This window comes from Notothenia rossii (assembly GCF_949606895.1).
Source record: "Notothenia rossii genome assembly, chromosome: 10".
Taxonomy (NCBI): Eukaryota; Metazoa; Chordata; class Actinopteri; order Perciformes; family Nototheniidae; genus Notothenia; species Notothenia rossii.
The window spans coordinates 55,719,512-55,738,555 of record NC_136908.1 but is presented as its reverse complement, the minus strand read 5'-3'; the positions used below and the strand labels follow the sequence as shown (position 1 = coordinate 55,738,555).

Below are 19,044 nucleotides of genomic sequence, written 5' to 3'. Positions count from 1 at the left end.
CCACACCCCCCCCCCCCCCCCGCTGCTCAGAACCACTAGTAAAGAGACGGAAGAAGTTACGGGCCATCATGTCATCGCGCACACTCCCTTTGTGCTCGCGCTGGCATTGAACCGGCACTCAGCGGGCGACCCTGTCTCCTCCTCAAAGTGATGGTTGTCACCGGTGTCTTCAATAAGCGAACCATTATTATTACTTCTATGGGGCCAGAAAGGTCAACGCAATCAAATCCCCTAGGCGGAGGGGGGGGTGAGCAACCTGAAAATAGATAGCGGGTCGAGCGGGACTCGTGATGTTAAAGGGCGGGGTTGTAGGGTAAGTGGTTCTCCCGTGACACAAGGTGGAGGAAGATTTTCTGAAGGCGATCTACAAGAGAAATGGTGATTGTGACATTTAAAATGGGAATCAATAGGATCAATGTCCCTGAAACAATCGATAACACGTGAACACCTCGGTCAGCTTTACTTTGACGCTAAATACTTCGCCCCTAGCACTGGCTCAATAATAAACAATGGCAGTTCTAAGACACAAAGTACTTCATTGAAACACGCAACTTCTAATATGAACATCCATCGTGTTTTGGGGGGGATTTCTTTTTCAAGATGACTGAGAATGCATTAATAAATACAGCAATGGCCTAGGGTCCAAACGCATTGTGAACGTGAAGTGTCAGGGTTTTCCTTTTATCTTGGAGAGATAGGCCCCGTCTCAGGTCGGTTCAATTAAATCCTTGCTTCCCTCACTTGCGTCGTTTCCCTGTGTTTAGTCCCTCCCTCCAGGGAAGCATGGAGGGACGCAAGGAAACCACGAGAAGCAGGGAAATGAGTTTTAAGAGCAATGGGACGTCCTTTCCTCCGGAGCGTCACGTGAAGCGACGTCCGTTTGTGATGACGCCGCACAGCTGTTCGTCTGACAGCAGCTCTGTCCCCGTTATTTTCACAAACACCCCTGCCACACATTTACTGACACAAACATTTGTATCATCTGTTGTAGACCCCAATAAATAAAATCAAATAAGAACTCATTCTCAAAAAAGATAAACACCATTCTTAAAATGTATAAACGAACAATAGTTTGATTAATATTGATTAGAGTGCACAATAGAAATAAAATAATTGAGAGAAGAAAAAGAGATATATTATCTATCAAAACCCAGTTAGATTAACATTCATTGGATTGCACACTTTGTTTGTTTGTGTGGATATGTAGCACATTAACATTTTAATAGCACTTAATGACTGACTGAATGGAAATGACAGAAAATGAAAATATAAAACGAAAAAAGCGATCATGAAAATGTTTCCAATAAACGAATAAAATGATTTTTGACCACTTTGTTGTTCAGATATATCACATATTTGTAACTAAATGATACATGAATTGAAAAAAAACACAGTTTAAACTGAGGAGTGACTCTCGCGAGTTTCATTTATTTTCTTCACTCCGCTGGGGTACTGCTCTCATGTCAAGAACAAGAAGCATGAGATCAGTGCATGCACTGCATCGTCCAATCAGTGAGCGATACACAGTAAGGGGGCGGGGCGAGTATCTGAGGATTTCATCGGAGGATGGACTGGTGGTTCCTCGATTATCGCTCCTCCATTATCGCTCCTCGATCCTCAATCCTCGGTCCTCCGGCAGAAATAAGAGCCATGGGACGGTACTCAAGATGGCGCAGACAAATCAACTTCCGGTGAGACCGAGGACCGAGGAGCGAGGAAATGAAAATAGTCGACCTGAGACAGGGCCATAGTCCAAAGTTTGCAACTGTTTTTCGAGGATCCGATCTTACACAATCTTAATCTACCAACATATTTAATTTGTGGTTATTTGTGTTGAATACATTAACTTCAAAATACTTAAAGACTAAATTATACTGTAAATCTTTTCAGAGTCTCTACACCAGGGGTGGGGAACCTTTTTCCTCTCAAGGGCCATTTCAATTTTTACAATATCTTCAGAGGGCCGTACAATTTATTGACCTCTGCTTAAAAAAAACTAAAATCACTGCCCATTCATTTCATTCTGTGCAAAGAAAAAGCAACCTGTTAATCCAGATATCTTACCATGACTCATGCATGCATGCACGTGCACGGTTGTGGCATGACCACCAAAACAAAAAGATATGGACACAAGATGTGTGCAAATGTATTTAGTTTCCTATCCATGTGGACATGATTTAAGTGGGGGGGGGGACCTAACTTCCTCTAGGGGGGTCCGGGGGGCATGCTCCCCCGGGAAGATATTTTTTAAAAGTTGAAGTTAAAAGCATCAATCTGGTGCCCTTTGAGAGCAACATTAAGAGATCTATGGATACATCTCTCAACATCCATACAGTATGAAACAGAACTGGAAGCAGATTTATTTTTCTTTATGGATATTTTACAAATCACTCTCCTTTCAAATTGTATTCTTCTTTATTAATAACAACTTTTTTTACCGTCATATAGTATTTTATACCTGTTTACTTTATTCTCTTGTTTTTTATGATTATAATGATCATATAAAGATGTGCCTTTACCTCACTGGTTGTAGAAAAAGCTTCTTGTATTCGTTAGCATAGCTAGCTAACCAGATGCTAATAACAACAAAGTTATTGACTGTATGATCAGTATGACAGATGAACAGATCGCCACTGGGCTTTCAACTAAAGACACAGCCACGCAGAAACTGCGGCATGTGTACGGCTCCTTATCGGTACTGCAATTTCCGAAGTGTCTGATGTGGTGTTACGGTGCTCTCTGTCAGAACTGCACCCCTGTCAGTCGAGACATATACCACATGATGACACGTTAGGCTCGTGTTGTGTTCAAGGACCCTGACCGTGGCCAGGAAAAAAAGGCACTCGCTTGTTTAATTTTTTTACGGTCTAGATTTCTTCCATTTTTTTCTTTTTTGCGTGTGTTTATAAATTACCTCGAGGTTCCCCACCCCTGCTCTACACCTTTACTCAATCAAGATTTTAATGGTGTCCGTTTAGACCTCAACAGTAGCATATAAGGCCTCAACAGTAGCATATAACATAATTTAAGTCTATTCAATTAATTAAAATATTACAAGGTTTACGCTTCATGTCTAGGCTTTGGAACATCGGAAAGTCCCCGAGCCTTCTGTGTTTACTTCAAACAAACCCTCACAGTCAAATATGTACAAACACACACACCTTACTCCCAAACAAAGATCTTAAAATACCTTTTTGTGACACGACCAACTGACTGAAGGTCTGACTGAGGGGAAAACTTATCTCACCGCCTTCTCTTCAAATATTTTCTAACAGCACGACACACTTTTACCTTAAAATAGGTTGTCTCCACCCGGAGTACTGCTGGCTTTCTGTCCTAACATATTAACTGTAGTTACCTAGCATCACCTGTTACAAATGAAATGTCCAGTGTTGAAGACAGCTGGTCTTTCAAGGACGCTTTCTTTTCATCTCAATAAGATGAATTATCCATCAGGCATGCTAATATTGATTTTGCAGATGATTATGCAAATGTTAAACCAGTTTTTATCCATGCGCTAGTCGTCATGCAGGTATAATAAAAAAAGAACAAGAGGATGCCATTTCTTCATCTATTTTTATAGTGTGCCTGACAACACATACTGATAACCATTCTTCAAAATGGGTCTGAGGAAAAATTCAAAAACGCCCAGGTTTTTTCCACTTGAGATGTCAATTGAACTTGACATCACAAGCATATGATTAACTTGTGCTCTGTGTGGGAAGCCTGTATTCACTATGTGTGAGTTCCTTTGACAAAAATAATCATTTTAACTTGTGGAACAAAGGAGTTGCTGTCCTACCGCTGCCCTCATCAGTTAGTGTGTTGGCGTCAATGTACCACCTTGGTGTTTTATTGCTTATACTGGAGTCCTAAGTCAAACAATCACACACATAAAATAAACGATCAACGCAACGATAAACTAGCAACTTCCGTGTCCTGCTATGGAAAGTTCCTAGTTTTGTAAATGAAGTTCCACAGCTGTACATTGGTTGGTTTTTTGTGCTGGTACTCCAGTCTGTTGTCTAACACGATACTTAATTCAACATTGTATCCAATCAATGAGGAAAACATGAAGTTATCCAAAGCTTTAACTACTCTTATATTATGGGTGTTTTTCACTCATTTTTGACTTGATAAGAAATACCTTAAGCTGGAGGACTACTTGTAGTTTGAAGCTAACACGATGACACATTTTTGGAGTGAATCCATTAAGATCACAGCAGTCGCGTGTCCCAGCCTTCAGGCCTGCACAAATATGACCTCATTTTCAAATGTGGCCTCTTTTCACATTTCCAAAACGGGCTTTGCTGAAATCAGTCAGGAACAATTTGTGTTGACACGGACTAAAGGCTGACATTACATTTTTGGATCTGTGATTATTTAGAATGATACGTTTTCACTTTATAAAACTCTAATCCGCCTAAAATAATAATATTCACTCAGACGGTAACCATTTAAAAACGCACCTCTTTTACAATTTTGCATTTACACCACAACCATTGTGTTTTGGCAACAGGGGATACAAGAAAGAGATATCCTCTCCATCTTTCCACAGCGGAGAGCAGGTGAGGAAGGAGAGTTATTACTGTCAACAGGAACAATGTTTGCTGACAGCGCTAGGATGCATGGCAAGACAGAGGGATCGAGGAAGAGAGAGTCAGAGGCAGATGTGTCAAGCAGTCTAAAAGACATTGTTTCACTCCTACTCGGTCATCCGTCATTATTTGTCTCGGACCGCAATCGCATTTGTGTGCTAGTGTTGTTTGTCTCAGTTCTATCATGCTGGTAGAAAAGAAACACAGTCTTAAATTAAGCAAACAATAACAAAAACACAATCAGCTCAGTAGTTTATACTTCTTTTTCAGCCAATCTGTGATGTAGGGAATGCCCAAAGGTTGCTCTTGGTACTGGGATCATTTCTCTATTAGATACAGTTTAATTATATTTAGTCCACCTCGCTCTAACAAGAAGTTCAAATAAAGGCTAAGGCCATTTCCAAGCAGTGAAGCCTTTAACGAGGTGTTCAATTATCAAACTACAATTGAAATAAACACAATACAGCCTGGTATGAAACACAGCTTTGGTCTCTATAGCTAAATATCATGTTCATGACAACTGGAGAGGGGTGACTTTTTATATAATTCACCAGTTTTAAAAAATATTAAAGCTTTAAGTTAAATTGTAAGTGGGCATGACCGCTTAGAGTGACAGGTCTCAGTTCGCTTTCTGCTCTGCTATGTATATACTGTATATTTAACGATGGCTACAGTGTAGTTTTGGCAATGAAAATCCTAAGTCCCATGCTCCTCTTACCATGCATCATAAAAACACAAGACATTAAACAATAAAAAAAAGGGCAAGAACAAAGAGAAATATAAATATAGTGCAAGAGAATGTTGCAGTTATCACATGTTAAAAATATCATTTTTGCAATACGTGACACAAATGCAAAGAAATACTCTAAGGGAGTCACATTATGTGTACATGTGTGTGTGTCCGGGTGTGACGGAATAGGTAACAGCTGGTGTTCTGGCCCAATCGATGACATAATGGAATATGTGGACCTCAGGCCATTGACAGTCCCCTGGTAAGTGCATCAGGGAGTAATTTATTCTTCTGTGACTGTTCAAGAGTGGGTGACGGGTGGTTTGTGTCTAAGCCCATTCACATACAGTATGTAGACCTATACAGTATGTGAACATGCTTTTACGCATGTGTGCTTTTGTACAGCGCAGCAGGCGGAGCTGGCAGCGCATTGATCACAGCGGAGCTCTTCCATCGATCAGCAAAATGTCTCCAGCTCACTGCTGAGTCGGAGCCAAGCTCTGACTTCATCTCCCCACAGCGTCAGAGCTTTATCTGAATTAGCTGGAGACGCAGGCTAAGAGAATATGTCAATATTTCAGCAATGGTTATGTCACCTTTAACTGTACCACAAAGACATGAGGAGGGCTAATTCATGTGAGGATATCTGTTCCTCTCTCTTTCCCTCGTTGGAAAACATTCCACTTTAAGAAACATTTCAGTGTCTAAACAAATAAGAATGAATATCAAATTGAAATTGAAAGCAAAAACTGATTAAGTCACTTGTTGGCAAATTGCCTGTTTTTCCAGAAACAGCTGTTAAAATCTAAAAACCAGTTTGTAATCTCAACAGTTTCAAGAAGGCTGATTTGCATTTGAAACAAGCAGAAATAGCTTATTGCCGAGAATTTCCATAAGATGCACTCTCAACTAATTTGCTTTATTCGCACTCTAGTTCAATTATAAACGACAGTGACATAATTGCCGTCAAATGAAAAAAAATATTATCAAACATTTCGGATATAACGACTATTAATACATATTGCTCTCACTTAAGTCATTGTTATCCTCATTGCAATTTATCACTCTTACACCCCCCACCCCCCCACACACACACACAAACTTTGAAAAAGTAGTCACCATGGTGATATTGCACACTGCCCTTTGTCTGCACTTCAAACATGCACAACATATATGCTATAAGCTCACATAAACATATATGCGTGCACAGACTTGGCAGTAACCATGGCATTCTACCTCAGGTTGGAGGTGGGAGGATAGCCATCATAACACCCCCCCGGGGACTGGGTGACTCAGTCATCAAGAAACTCTGCCCAACGTCTTCATATATTCTACAGGAATATGTCTTGTCTCTTTGTTACTAAGGAGATGGTGTTAACCTGCTGGAAATACAGTATTCAATGAAGGTTTGGTCATATTCCACGTATCTATCCAATATGACTGTTAAACTCCTGAGTGTCTTTACTTATAGAATACGTACATCTTTTAACAGTCTACGTAGGATAAAATAATGTTTTTATTTATATTTTATTCAAATATGCAGTATTGTTTTTCACTGTACAGTATCTAATTTTGCTTTCTGTTTTCATAGTACTCTATTTTACATCTATAAAGATTACTTATTTTTGCATTTTACTTGCACCATCTTAATTATATCTTTATTGCACTATGTTTTATTATTTGTATGTCTTAACTATATTGTGTGTAGGAGGAGCCTGGGATTTAGGGATTTATATTTCCCAAAGTAGCAGTAGCTTTTGAGCATATGACAATAAAGCCTTGGAATCTTGAATCCTACAGGGTTGCAAAATAAGTTAAATATTAACTTTGACCAAGAATTTGTCTTCACACAACTAAAGCAAATACAAGCAGTATTTGCACTTAAAACAGTGAAGAAAAGAGATATTCAGTGAAAGCAACGCTCTGTTGAGTTACATTTTAAAGTGCAATAAGGATATCTTGTCATTTCATTTAAAATCAATAAATAATACAATTATAAATAATCGGGATCTCACATGTATCACTTCTCTTCTTAAGTAATGTACATCTCAAACATTTCATCTTTGAATAGTTCCAGCATTAGGGAAATTATTATAACACAAGTGAAAACAGGGCCAAAATATACAATAAACACAGACTTTTGATTGATGGCCTGATTGTACAACACTTTTTTAAAACCATTTACTTGAAACCAGAAGAAGAGATATGGAATGTCGACTTACGTGGCGTTTTTAATGTCCCTTAATGTGTCGCATTAAAATTGTGATCGTATCTCAATGTAAATTGGTCGAGATTGTGTTAATGAAAACTAAATGTCTCAACTTGTCAAATATCATAACCATCAGCCAGCAGTGTTTTAAGAAACTTGAGACATAATGTTTGACTGAAAAACAAAATGAATCCACATATCATCAGATACAGAGACATGCACAGAGGAATTCCCAAACAATGCAACCTCTTCTACAATGACAGGCAGCTAAATGTGTATTAAACAACCTCTACGTAGTTTAAAACATGCCAGCAGATGTAATGTGACCTATTTTGTCTGATGGAGATGACACATTTAATTGGATTCCCTTGCAGGGGGCTCCTCGTAAAATATGGCTGACCTGTGAAGTGTGCAGCCTGTAGCCTGCTGTGGGTCACCAGTCAGGCAGAATAAAGTACATTCTCTGCATTCTTATCCTACTCGTATTTAGAGAGGAAAATCCTCCCTGAATGACAGAGAAAGACCTCTTTCACACAGGGTTACACACATAAACCCTACACACCAGCCCTGTCCGCTGCATTCAATGTCACTCACATGTCCACACACCATAACTGCATGTAATGATTTGAACACCTTTTATAGGCTTTCTATAAGCCAACATGATGCCTCTCTCTTGACAGCTGACCAACAACAATGAAGATGTCAGCTGTCAAATACTGAAATAACACAAAAAAGATACATAAATGTCTAAACATTAAGGAATAAATCATTAGCATCCTCGTGCACTTTACAGACACACTGGTGGGAATCCAACACAAAAGAGTAGCTATATGTCAACAAATATGTTTAAACCATATTATACAGTGAAACTTAATTAACATAACTGTACCACTACTATACTATACTTGTAAGTGAGACATTGTGTTTTCAATAGCCATAAAACACATGTTGTCCCTATTTTCAATGTTACATTCCTATGCAACGTTTATGTAGTAGGCTACTGACGTCTGTGTTTCTTGAAGGCTACTTTACTACTTTACGACCTTGCTGGGTTTTTAACGTTACTATTTTTACATTTGAATCACATATTGATATAATTGTGTTTATATGCAAAAATCCTCTATAAATAGTTATTTTTGACAGCGTTTTAAATGGTGTAAACGTAACAAAGTGGCACCACACTTCTCAAATGTACTTGAAGTCTGCACTTAGCCTCAGTTTTACGTTTACTCGCCATAAATAGCATAAATGTGACTTTCTTTTTACACATTTCTCGGCACAATAGTTGTTTTAAAACACTATAAGCTGAAACTAAAACCAACTTGGACTGAGTTAAAGTACAAGTGACTTCCAGGTGATTTTCCGTAAGCCTGTCAGACTAAACCCAAGTTAAACGGAGACATTACCCTACCTGCAGGACACTGTGATTTCAACTTTGGTGGCAGGGATAGTCGCGTTGAGCGGGTCGAAGTCTCCTATCGACGCCATGTTGAGGAAACTGTTGTTCATGCTGTCAAAAAAAAAATGTTTTGTCTTTTCTTTCCTCGTGTTTGGTCCAGCCCCTTTTTACGAGCGGTGAAGGAGGATAGCGAGAAACTGTGTGCGCCTCCTCGGCGAGAAGTGGAGCAAAGGTGTCGGGGAGAAGGAGAGAAAGGCTGGGAGATGTGATGTCACTTCTCTCTCTCCTTCTCTCTATCTATCTCTCTTCCTCTCTCTGTGTGTGTGTGTGTGTGTGTGTGTGTGTGTGTGTGTGTGTGTGTGTGTGTGTGTGTGTGTGTGTGTGTGTGTGTGTGTGTGTTAGTGTTTCTCTCTTCTCCTTCTCCCTTTCCTCTTTCTTTATGCCTCTATGCCATCTCCTTCCCCTCGATATGGCTGTCTCCCACTATCCCAATTCAGTTCAGTTCAGTTGACTTCTGCTCAGCTCATTTAGAATTCAGAGCCTCAGATTGACTGGCATGGAAGTAATAACAATAAGACGACATTCAAGAAATAAAAGACATGAAAAGTATTTCCTGTGTGTGTGTGGTACACATTTCCCTTGCCCTCAATACTGTCATTCACACATCAGTTCAATTCAGTTTAATTCAGTTCAATTCAATGTGTTTTTGTTTTTGCATGAAACACTCTTTCCTTCAGGGCTGGAATAACCTTTTAGGCGGCCCCGGGCAAAATTGCCCTGTTTGGCCCCTGAAGATGTGATGAAAACCCATGTAACAAACAGCAGGCGTGTAGTTTGGAGGTTGCTGTTGTAACCAGGCAGAAAGGGTACAAAATAATGAATAAAAGATGCTATTGATTTATGGAAGCGGTAGGATCAGTTTCACTTATTACATTTGAAAGTCAAATATAATTAAATGAAGCAGCTTTTAACGATACAGTATATTTGCATTCTGTGTTCAAGTACGACAATAACAACAGTTTCGAAAATAGACATGGCCATGTAAAATAATTGCACTATTAAAAAACAACAAGGTCTTTAGTCACTCAACTTAATGGGACCGCAATACTCAATCATTGGAGTGCACTTCCATTGCTGAAACCTGGGGGGTGGTTACCTGTTGCTAACTCACTCAACAACTTACATGATCTATGCCAGTGACCACCAACTGGCGGCCCTCGGGCCACATCCGGCCCGCCAGACATTCTCTTCCGGCCCGCACGAAGGGGGTGACGGTGGCGTTGGCGGATTGGTTACTGGGCCATGGCTAGAAAGGATCCGTCTTGTGTAAAACTCTCGCGAGGGTTTGGCTGAATGTCACGTGGCTGAATGTTTACGTTTGGCAGGCAGCCTTTTTAACATCAGTTGGCCACAGCAAATGATGGTGAGAAGCTAAACTATCTATTAATTATGTCAATGACAGGGAGTGTGATTGTTGAAATAGGGTGTTAAGTCTTGTTGGTGTTCAAAGAAGAATGACAACAGTGTAGATCACCAACACTATGGTTTATTTTTTATTCACAGGCAAGTCAACGTTGTCGCAGTAAAAGTCCCAAGATAGCTCCTGGTGCAATAAAATGTTCCCTTGCAGCGTTTTACTATTAAGTCTGATGTTTCTCTATTAATATTGCTGCTGCATTAATGTGTATGTTGCATCATGTTACTGCTGTAGATGTGTTTCCGAGCCGCTCCGATTACAACGAGTTACAACGAGAACGTGACGTCATATTTACACTAGACGGATCCTTTCTAGCCATAACCTGGTTACTGCGTTCGCCTCCCACCCATTTTTTTTTTTACAACGTCTCGTGAGTAAGGTGCAGTACCGGAGTCCAACAAAGAGGCAGCAGCTGCGGGTCAGTAGATTGCTGCGAAACCTTCCATACCTTGAAGAAGAATTGATCCTTCGTTGTGAAAAGTCTGGTTAATGCGCTCCGCACCACAGCAGTAGCCCCGCTGCGACAGAGCCCAACAGAGAGGCAGGAGCTGCGGGACAGTAGCCTAGATTCTAGAAGCAGGGTTGGGTTGTAACCTAACGGAATACATGTAACGGCGTTACGTAATCAGAATACAAAAATGAAGTAGGCTAACTGTATTCAGCTGGCGTTACATTTGAAAAACGAGTAATCTGATTACAGTTACTTTCGTAAACCTGAAGTGAATACATTTTGGAATACTTATTGGAATTATTGGTGGAAAAGTTTCCTCACAAAATGTAATATTCATTACCGGCAGAACTGTGTGCACAATGCACAGCGCTGCAGCATGTCTGAGCAAGAGAGAGATGCAGGGTTTCTGTGAGGCCCCGCCCCCGCACGCAGATGAGAGAGAGAGATCTCTTTAAAAATTATATTGGAAGTTAGAAACGGAGATGGTTAGATAATATGTGCAAGATAACGTTTATGTAGCATTTATTTATTTCTTAACTGGATCAAATCAAAGTGAATGGCCTGCTGCTGCTGAATGCATGGGGCAAGTGACTGGAAAAAAGTTTTAAAAGTTATTACATCGTTTCAGATAATAAATAATGATAATTCATTCTATTTAGGGACACCTTACAATTCATAACATATTCCAAGGAAAGGTTTTAAGACAGTACAAAGAATGCAGTCCGGGTGATGTTTTTTATGTGGGGTGCAGATGAGAGGGAGCTGTCCAGAATGACACCAAGATGTTGTGTTTGAGTTCTTGATAAGCCATTAAAACAGTAAAATAAGTGTCTCCTGTTCACCAAAACATACCCATCTGTGATGGAAAAAGAAAGTATTCCAAAAGTATTCTCAAAGTAATCTTTTAAGACACGTAACTGTAACTGTATTCTGATTACTTTCAGAGCATGTATCGAATATCCAGTAACTGATTACATTTACAAAGTAACCTTCCCAACCCTGCCTAGAAGTGATCCTTCGTTAACGTGAAGAGTCTGCTAAGCTTTATGCGCCCCCCCCCCCCCCCCCCCCCCGTGTGCCTGAGCAGTAGAGTGCACACTTTGTAGTCTCAGCTGTCTGAGAGGAGATTATTAGTATTATTAACAATATTATTATTAGTGCTTGTATAGAAACACTCTCATTTCTGTCCCTCCATGCCATGAGGATAAGCATCTGATTTAATTAACTGGCAGGGAGACCCTCCTCTGGCCGAGAATAGAATGACAGCATGAATGTGAAGGGATAAGGAGAGTCACATTATGAGGACATTGTGCTGGCTTTCTCAAAAAAAGTTTTGCATCAAAGCTACAACTACCTCTTCTTACATTAGGTATGTGTCATATCACCACAAGTATTCATACTGTATTTGCTACAGGCTACATGAGCATAAGTGTGTGTGTGTGTGTGTGTGTGTGTGTGTGTGTGTGTGTGTGTGTGTGTGTGTGTGTGTGTGTGTGTGTGTGTGTGTGTGTGTGTGTGTGTGTGTGTGTGTGTGAGAGAATGCGAGAGAGCAGTTTGTTTAGATCATAGTCATAGGATCTTAAAATGACGCATCTCAGTATTACTCAGTGTGTTTACTGGCTAACCACGTCTCTAAATATAGTTGTCTTGTTGCATGGTTGCCAAAACCATTAAGGCACCTTTGGGCAAAACACCATGCCACCACATGGATGGATTGGGTGGAGGGGGTCAAAAATGAATGGACGCACCCTGAGACAAACACACTCACTTATACAAAGGTGTACAGACAGAAAGAAAGGGGCGTTTGTGTGAGCAAGCATCACATCATTCCCTGTTGCACCACACATAGCAACACTGGCTTAACAGTGCAGTGTGACTGTGTCAATGTATTCACATATTAAACAAGATTCTCACTAGTGTGGTTAACAAAATTATCAGCAAGTTCTCAGTAATAAAGATATCAATTTTGAAGTTTAGAAGTTCGTACTAGCCGTACTAGCTCCAAGAGATTATCTTAAAACAAAAACAAAAAATTGACAACACATTTTAGCCAATTGGGATAGGTTTTAGACAAGTTTGGCCAAGAAGTGTAAAATGGAACCAGGAAATGTACAATAATTCACACTTTCTTTGGAGTGTTTTTATTTATTTAAAAATACCTGTCTTTTTCAACAAAGCCAAACATATTGCTCTGCTGATGTTTACATGAGAAGTTATTAAGCAAGGAATGGACAATTATTTCCTTAGCGGAAGTAATAAGATCATTTTTAATTAAAAGAAAATCATTTAAAAATCAATATTGTGAATAATAAGTTATTAACTTTGCGTTGGGATCTTAATCTCCATGGTGGTGTTCTTCTTTCAATAATGACTGCCTCACTTATCCGTTACTTAAATAAAGGCAGGTCTATGTAAAATCAAGCAGAAATGGGTCCAAAACAACAGCTTTAAGATGCAGAATGTTGATACCCCATGATTCAAAAGTCAGCAACTGTATCCTTTCATGCTTTTTATACATCCATTCCCAATACCTGTCAAATAAATGACCTTTCTATTTGCCTCAACTGTATAGAGAAAAAAGATAACCAATTCCTTTATATTTTTCTATAACAGCCAAGCCTTGATTCACTGTTGTGTAGAAGGTAGGTAGTTTAGTTCTCATTTACTCTAGACTACACAGAAATTTGAAGTGGAGAGCTCTCCTGCTTCAAAAGTCAACGACACTTCTCGCACAATTGATCCTCACCTGCATTTACATGGACAGATCAAGAGCAGATTATTCAATGTGGAGAGCTTACCTTTGTGAAAGGTACACAAAAGCAAACACTCTCACTATCAGCTAAATCTCTCACTGTGATGTAAAAACTGATTCAGTGAATTAAATGTATTCAAAGCCTCCAAAACGCTTTTAATGGCTTATTAAAACATGTTATTCTTTCCAATCTGTTTTGCTCGAGAGGGGACAAGGTTGGATTCTGTAGCCGCCTTAAGAGAGCAAGCAGCAGTATCACGGCTCATCAGTTCTGGTCATAAAGCGGCGGTGCTGGTATTTTTAGCTGGAGGATTCACTCTGTGGACGCTCAGCGATAGGAGCCGGGGTGGTGAATATTGACCCTGTCCTCCTGAGCCTCATTGGCGCTCAAAATAACGTCTTTAACTGCCACTTAGCCGTCCCTGCCTGTTTTCCCCCCAAAACCTTTTTCTTATTTCTGTGTCTATATAAGCCATATCTTCTCCTACCATTTCTGTCTTTCCGTTTGTTTCCTTCTGGTTGTCAAAGTAATGGAAATTAGTAGTGTGTTTGCGCAGATAGCTTGCTGAATGTCAAGAAAACAAAACATTCTTGCTTGAATGATCCCTCTTGATTTCCTCCAAAGCTAAAACCAATGTAATGCATGGTAAAAGACTCTAATGCATAAACTAATGGCCAAACAATAATGGGAATAGCATTATGATGCCGAAAAGATGCTCCATGGTTAGATACATGCATTTTTCTTGCTGTTTTCAAGTCATTCTTTTTGTAAAGGGAGTCTGGCAAAAACAAATAAACAGACATCACACCAATATGAACCTTAATGGGTTTGAATCCCTCAGGAAAGAAAGAGCACCTGCAGCTGTACACATCGCATTAAAGACGGATTTAACTGTGAAACAACAGCATCCGGTGTAAGCCCCCACGCACCACAAATCAATGTGTTCACTGAACAGATTAGAGGATATATTATCCAAATTCATCATGGATTATGCCACAGTGAAAGTGGAACTCTCTCCCACGCTCTATGTCCGAAAAGTTGTTATTGATTTATGGTGGAACTTAATCATCTGGCTTGTATGATAATTTGCCAAGAATGTGAGTAGACCTAGGATTCCCAAACCTCCTGAGAAACTGGTTGGACAAATATTTGTGAAATGTGAAAGCTAGAGTTGAAGGTGTATTCCAGGAACTTGTCATTAGTAAACCAACAATTGGGCGTTGATAGTTTGATAGAAGGTCACACTATCTTTACTGTTTTTCGAGAAATGTTTCTGATAAAAATGACAACTATTTAGGGTTAATCTTAGAGTTGATGTTGGAAAAAATATATGTTTAATCATTTCCTTGGCGAGTTACGGCCCCGTCCACACGGACACGAAACGGGTTGTATCTGCTACAGTTCTCTATCGTATGGACGGTTCGTCCACACGAGGCCGTAACGGAACCGCGGAGACGGAGCCCTCAAACGGTAAAGGGTCCCTCCCAAGGTGGGTAGAGCTGCGGACGAAACGCTCTGGGGGGCCTAACGGCTCCGTGTGTACGTCCTATACGATCATTTCCTGATAACAATGAAGCCATAGCCCCGCCTCTGCTGCTCACTGCTGTAGCATGGTCAGTAAAGTTACTGCTACTGACCATGCTACAGATGTTAATGCAACATCTACAGCTCCTCTACTACAACCATCAGCAATAAGTGGACATGGATAACTACATGAACTACATGTTGCTAAATCCACCACGGAGAATAAACAGATGAGAAGATCGATACCACAGAGAGTCTAGTCGGCGGACCAAAAGCCAATGGCTTCAGAGATTGATGATGAAATCAAATCAATTGTGGGGTTTCTTATATCACCGGAAAGCATTTATGACAGTAGTATTAAGTGCAGAGGAATACAGTTCAACAAACAACACAGGAAGGCAGCATGAGTCAGCCTAGAGACAATACGTTGCTGCTTTGAGGCCAATTAACAGACTGCTGCTCTCAGTACAGCTGGACATTAAATATTGATCCTTCCATCACCGTTCACATTAATTTGTCTTCTTCAGGGGTAGTTTCTTACTCTTTTCCCCTCTATGTACTTCAATCAATCCTATGTTACAGTTTACTGCCTCTGGTTGTTGTTGAAGAAGGAGGGCAACATCAGCAGATAAATGATAGTGAGGAAAGAACATAACAGAGATTATGTAAATTATTCCGAGGATACAGGGAAACAAAAGTTCCAGTTTATCAAATCCAATAAGATTAAAAGTACACGTCATTGTACAGTACTACCACCCTGTGGTCATAACGCTCATATGCATGGTTAAAAAAAAAAAAAAGGCACCCACGTGTAAAACATTTTTTTATTTTATAATGTATTTTCACACTGCACCAGATATTTCAATCACATGAAATTGTGCATGGGAATCAGCAGGGAGAAAACACGTATTTACAGAACAGATTTACAGTACATTTTTGAAGGATAATCACGATTTGAAGAAGATTCATTAGGAATTAGAAACACTCAAATCATTCATTAAGCAATTCAAGTCAAAAGTGAAAACCAGTTTCAGTCATTGATCTATTCACTTGCTATGAGGCAATGGAGAATAATTTGATTTTTCAGTGCAATTATTTGTCGTCCTATTGACTAGAGCATCGCTAACATACCTCGAATATCCAATCAATACAGTCACTTTCCAAAGTTGAATTTATTACAGGCACTGATAATTCATCTCTCATTATGCAGAAATCCATCTTTTATATTTCACGCAGTTCATCTTAAACAATGATAGGATATCAGAGGCAGGAGTGAGTTCAAAATCTCAGATTTACAATGAAGACACATCAGCAAAATCGATCAAACGAATAAATAAATGAAGACTCACATTCAAAAGATTGGATAATATCTGATATGAGTATTGAAAAATGTGTGAAAACACTGAGTTGAGATGAACAGGACTGAGAAATGAGATGAGTGTTTCGCATCATTTGGACTGAAATCACAAACGCACATCTTTCAGGGGTAGATGCTTTCACAAAATAAATCTCACGTCCCATGATCAAGAATTGAAGGTGCGTTCATTATATAACAAACAGCCTCTCTTGTCATAAAATAGCTAAGAATCCAGCAAAAGTGTTCTAAAGCATATTTGCACAGCTACTTAAGGTTCGGGAAAGTAAGTCTCAGTGGGTAACCTTGAAGAATCAAAACCCTGGAAGTGAAGTTTCCTTGCCAGACAGGAGCATGCTGACAGGAAAGTAAAAACGATTCAGCGAAGGAAACTAAATGCTTAAAGGAAACTGTCTGTCGATCACCCGGAGAATACTGAAAGCAGAAACCCATCTGCTACTTGTGAATAAATCAGACTGAAATATTGAAGCCATTTGGAAAAACATTGAGGTCATTTTAATCCAGATGTAACAGCTACTCTGACTGGGTTTTAACACTGAGTATTGCTTGAAAAGCTACGCTGCCATACAAAGCCAAAACGCAGTAACTAATCTTCTATGTAAATTATAAATGGACTTATCAATGTTACTTTTGACATCTGATTTACCAGCTACAAAATCATTATGCCACAGAATTTATAAATCCTAAAAAACTGGCAAGTAAAGACATCTTGTTAAGGCTAGCTAGTTAGCCTAGCTAGTGAGAGCTAACTCATCTTTTCTGTTTCCTGTATTTAAAACCAGATCTTTTTCGTTCTCTGTCATCTTAGGAATTTAGTTTCAAGTCCACAGACATAAGTTTGGTAGCTAAACAAGATTGTTATCGAGAAAAAAGAAAACCATTTCCTCTAAAAGCTAACAAGTCTGGCTTACCAGACCAGCAGTATCTGTTGTCGCTACTGAGTCTTCATGATTTGTTGTAGTTAAGCCACTTTAAATTACACATTTAAATGTATTAAATCATACAAGAGTTCATTAGACTAGTTGAAATAGACAAGGAAGCTAAAGCTAAATATTTTGTTTGCAGTTACTGCGTTTGGGTTTTGTAAGGCAATAGGCTATAATATCAGATACACATATTTAAATAAACATAACATCAGTCAGCAGTTGATATGATGAATACTATCGAACACATTTTTTTGTCAGACCTTGTCAAAGGAGCAGGATATGTTTTATTTAGAGGCCTCTCATGAGAGGGTTGGCAGTAACAGCTGAATAATAAGACCATACTCCGCTTCAGTAGTTATTTGGTCCTTGCTTACGGAGAGCACACAAACAAAGAACGAACTGGAGAGCAATACAGGAAGACGCAACACATCACGTATCATGGGAACACTTAGGATAGACTCACAGTTATTGCTGGTATGCAGGAAATCTCCATGTTTTGGGACTCTTTTAGCAACCAACAATCGGTGCAAGGAAGCAAAGCATTTCACCAAAACACGTTTTTTGTCTTTCCAGCTACAGTGAAATATGCTTAGAAGGTATCCATGTTGTCTAGCGCTGAACGGAGAAGAGGAATGTTGAAAGCACAGGAGCGACTCCTGGATCGATTGACACAAAAGTCGATATTGATTGTGTTGTTTTGTTGCAGCTATGAAAGATGCTGTCCGTCTCAGCTGTTCTGTAGTCCTTGGAGTTTTAGAGGGGCTCCCCTGTGATTTGTCTTGACCTAAAATATCAGTAGATACACTCAGCTTTTAAGACTGAGAGCCGTCATATCTAATTAGACTTCCCTGATACTGTTCCCTGTGGGGCATCACTGAAATACCAGTGTTGTTTTTTTCACACTTTCGGGAATTATTAGTATTTTGGGTTCCTTTTCCAACCCTTCATCAAGTCATGGGTGGTGTAGCTGCTTCACAAAGGATTCATTTTGATTGGATAAAGGCCTGCAGATAATCCTTGAATTCAGGTACGTTCTGTGATGATTTGGAAGCAGGGGTCAGTGGACTCCTTCCTCCAGAGATCCTTTGGCTTCCCAAATCTTTACTGTGCGATCACTGCCGAAAAACACACAGTAAAATAACGAAAGTCAGGTGATTATAATCAACATCAAAATCACGTTTCAACCTTCAAAATACAGTAACTTTAATAGAATCCTTACACTTTTAGCGATAATGAGAAAGAACAGAACATTCAGATGAGTGTGTTTTGTGACTCACTCTGAGGCAGTGAACAGTTGGCTGCTGTTTGTGGCCAGGCCGTTGATGGGACTGTCGTGTCCCCGGACCTCGCCGAGGGGCGCGAGTGAGTCGGCGTGCCAGAGGCGCAGCAGCCCTCCTCTGCATCCGCTGAGGAGCACCGGAGAGCCTGGCACCATGCCCAGAGCGCTGACCCAGTCTGCCTGCGCACTGACTGACTGCTAGAAGAAACCACAGCCCATTAGTTAGTGCAGACTTCTCCATAGTGGGTTTCTTGTCGTTTTTTCAGTTTCAGCAACTCATTCAGTCATATTTATTGCAACAAACAAACATTATATATTTTTGA

General features: G+C 39.8%; 2 protein-coding genes across 5 annotated transcripts in view; both read right to left on the bottom strand.

Annotated features, from left to right (window-relative positions):
• The window catches only part of LOC307022826 (copine-8), a 72,144-nt gene extending 62,917 nt beyond the window's left edge, over positions 1-9,227 (bottom strand). The window contains exon 1 of the mRNA XM_079655721.1: positions 8,949-9,227. Coding sequence (XP_079511847.1) covers positions 8,949-9,046 — 98 coding nt within the window. The 5' untranslated portion in view covers positions 9,047-9,227. The remainder of the gene's footprint in view (positions 1-8,948) is intronic.
• Positions 9,228-15,947: 6,720 nt separating this feature from the next.
• Positions 15,948-19,044, bottom strand: part of LOC307021092 (kinesin-like protein KIF21A) — a 36,727-nt gene continuing 33,630 nt past the window's right edge. For 2 of the 4 annotated variants that reach the window (XM_079652890.1, XM_079652892.1), the window contains 2 exons: positions 18,720-18,919; positions 15,948-18,557 (listed from right to left, as the gene is read on the bottom strand). In XM_079652890.1, the coding sequence (XP_079509016.1) occupies positions 18,500-18,557; positions 18,720-18,919 (258 nt within the window). In that variant the 3' untranslated portion in view covers positions 15,948-18,499. The remainder of the gene's footprint in view (positions 18,558-18,719; positions 18,920-19,044) is intronic. The other 2 variants (XM_079652891.1, XM_079652893.1) reach the window with 1 other exon arrangement.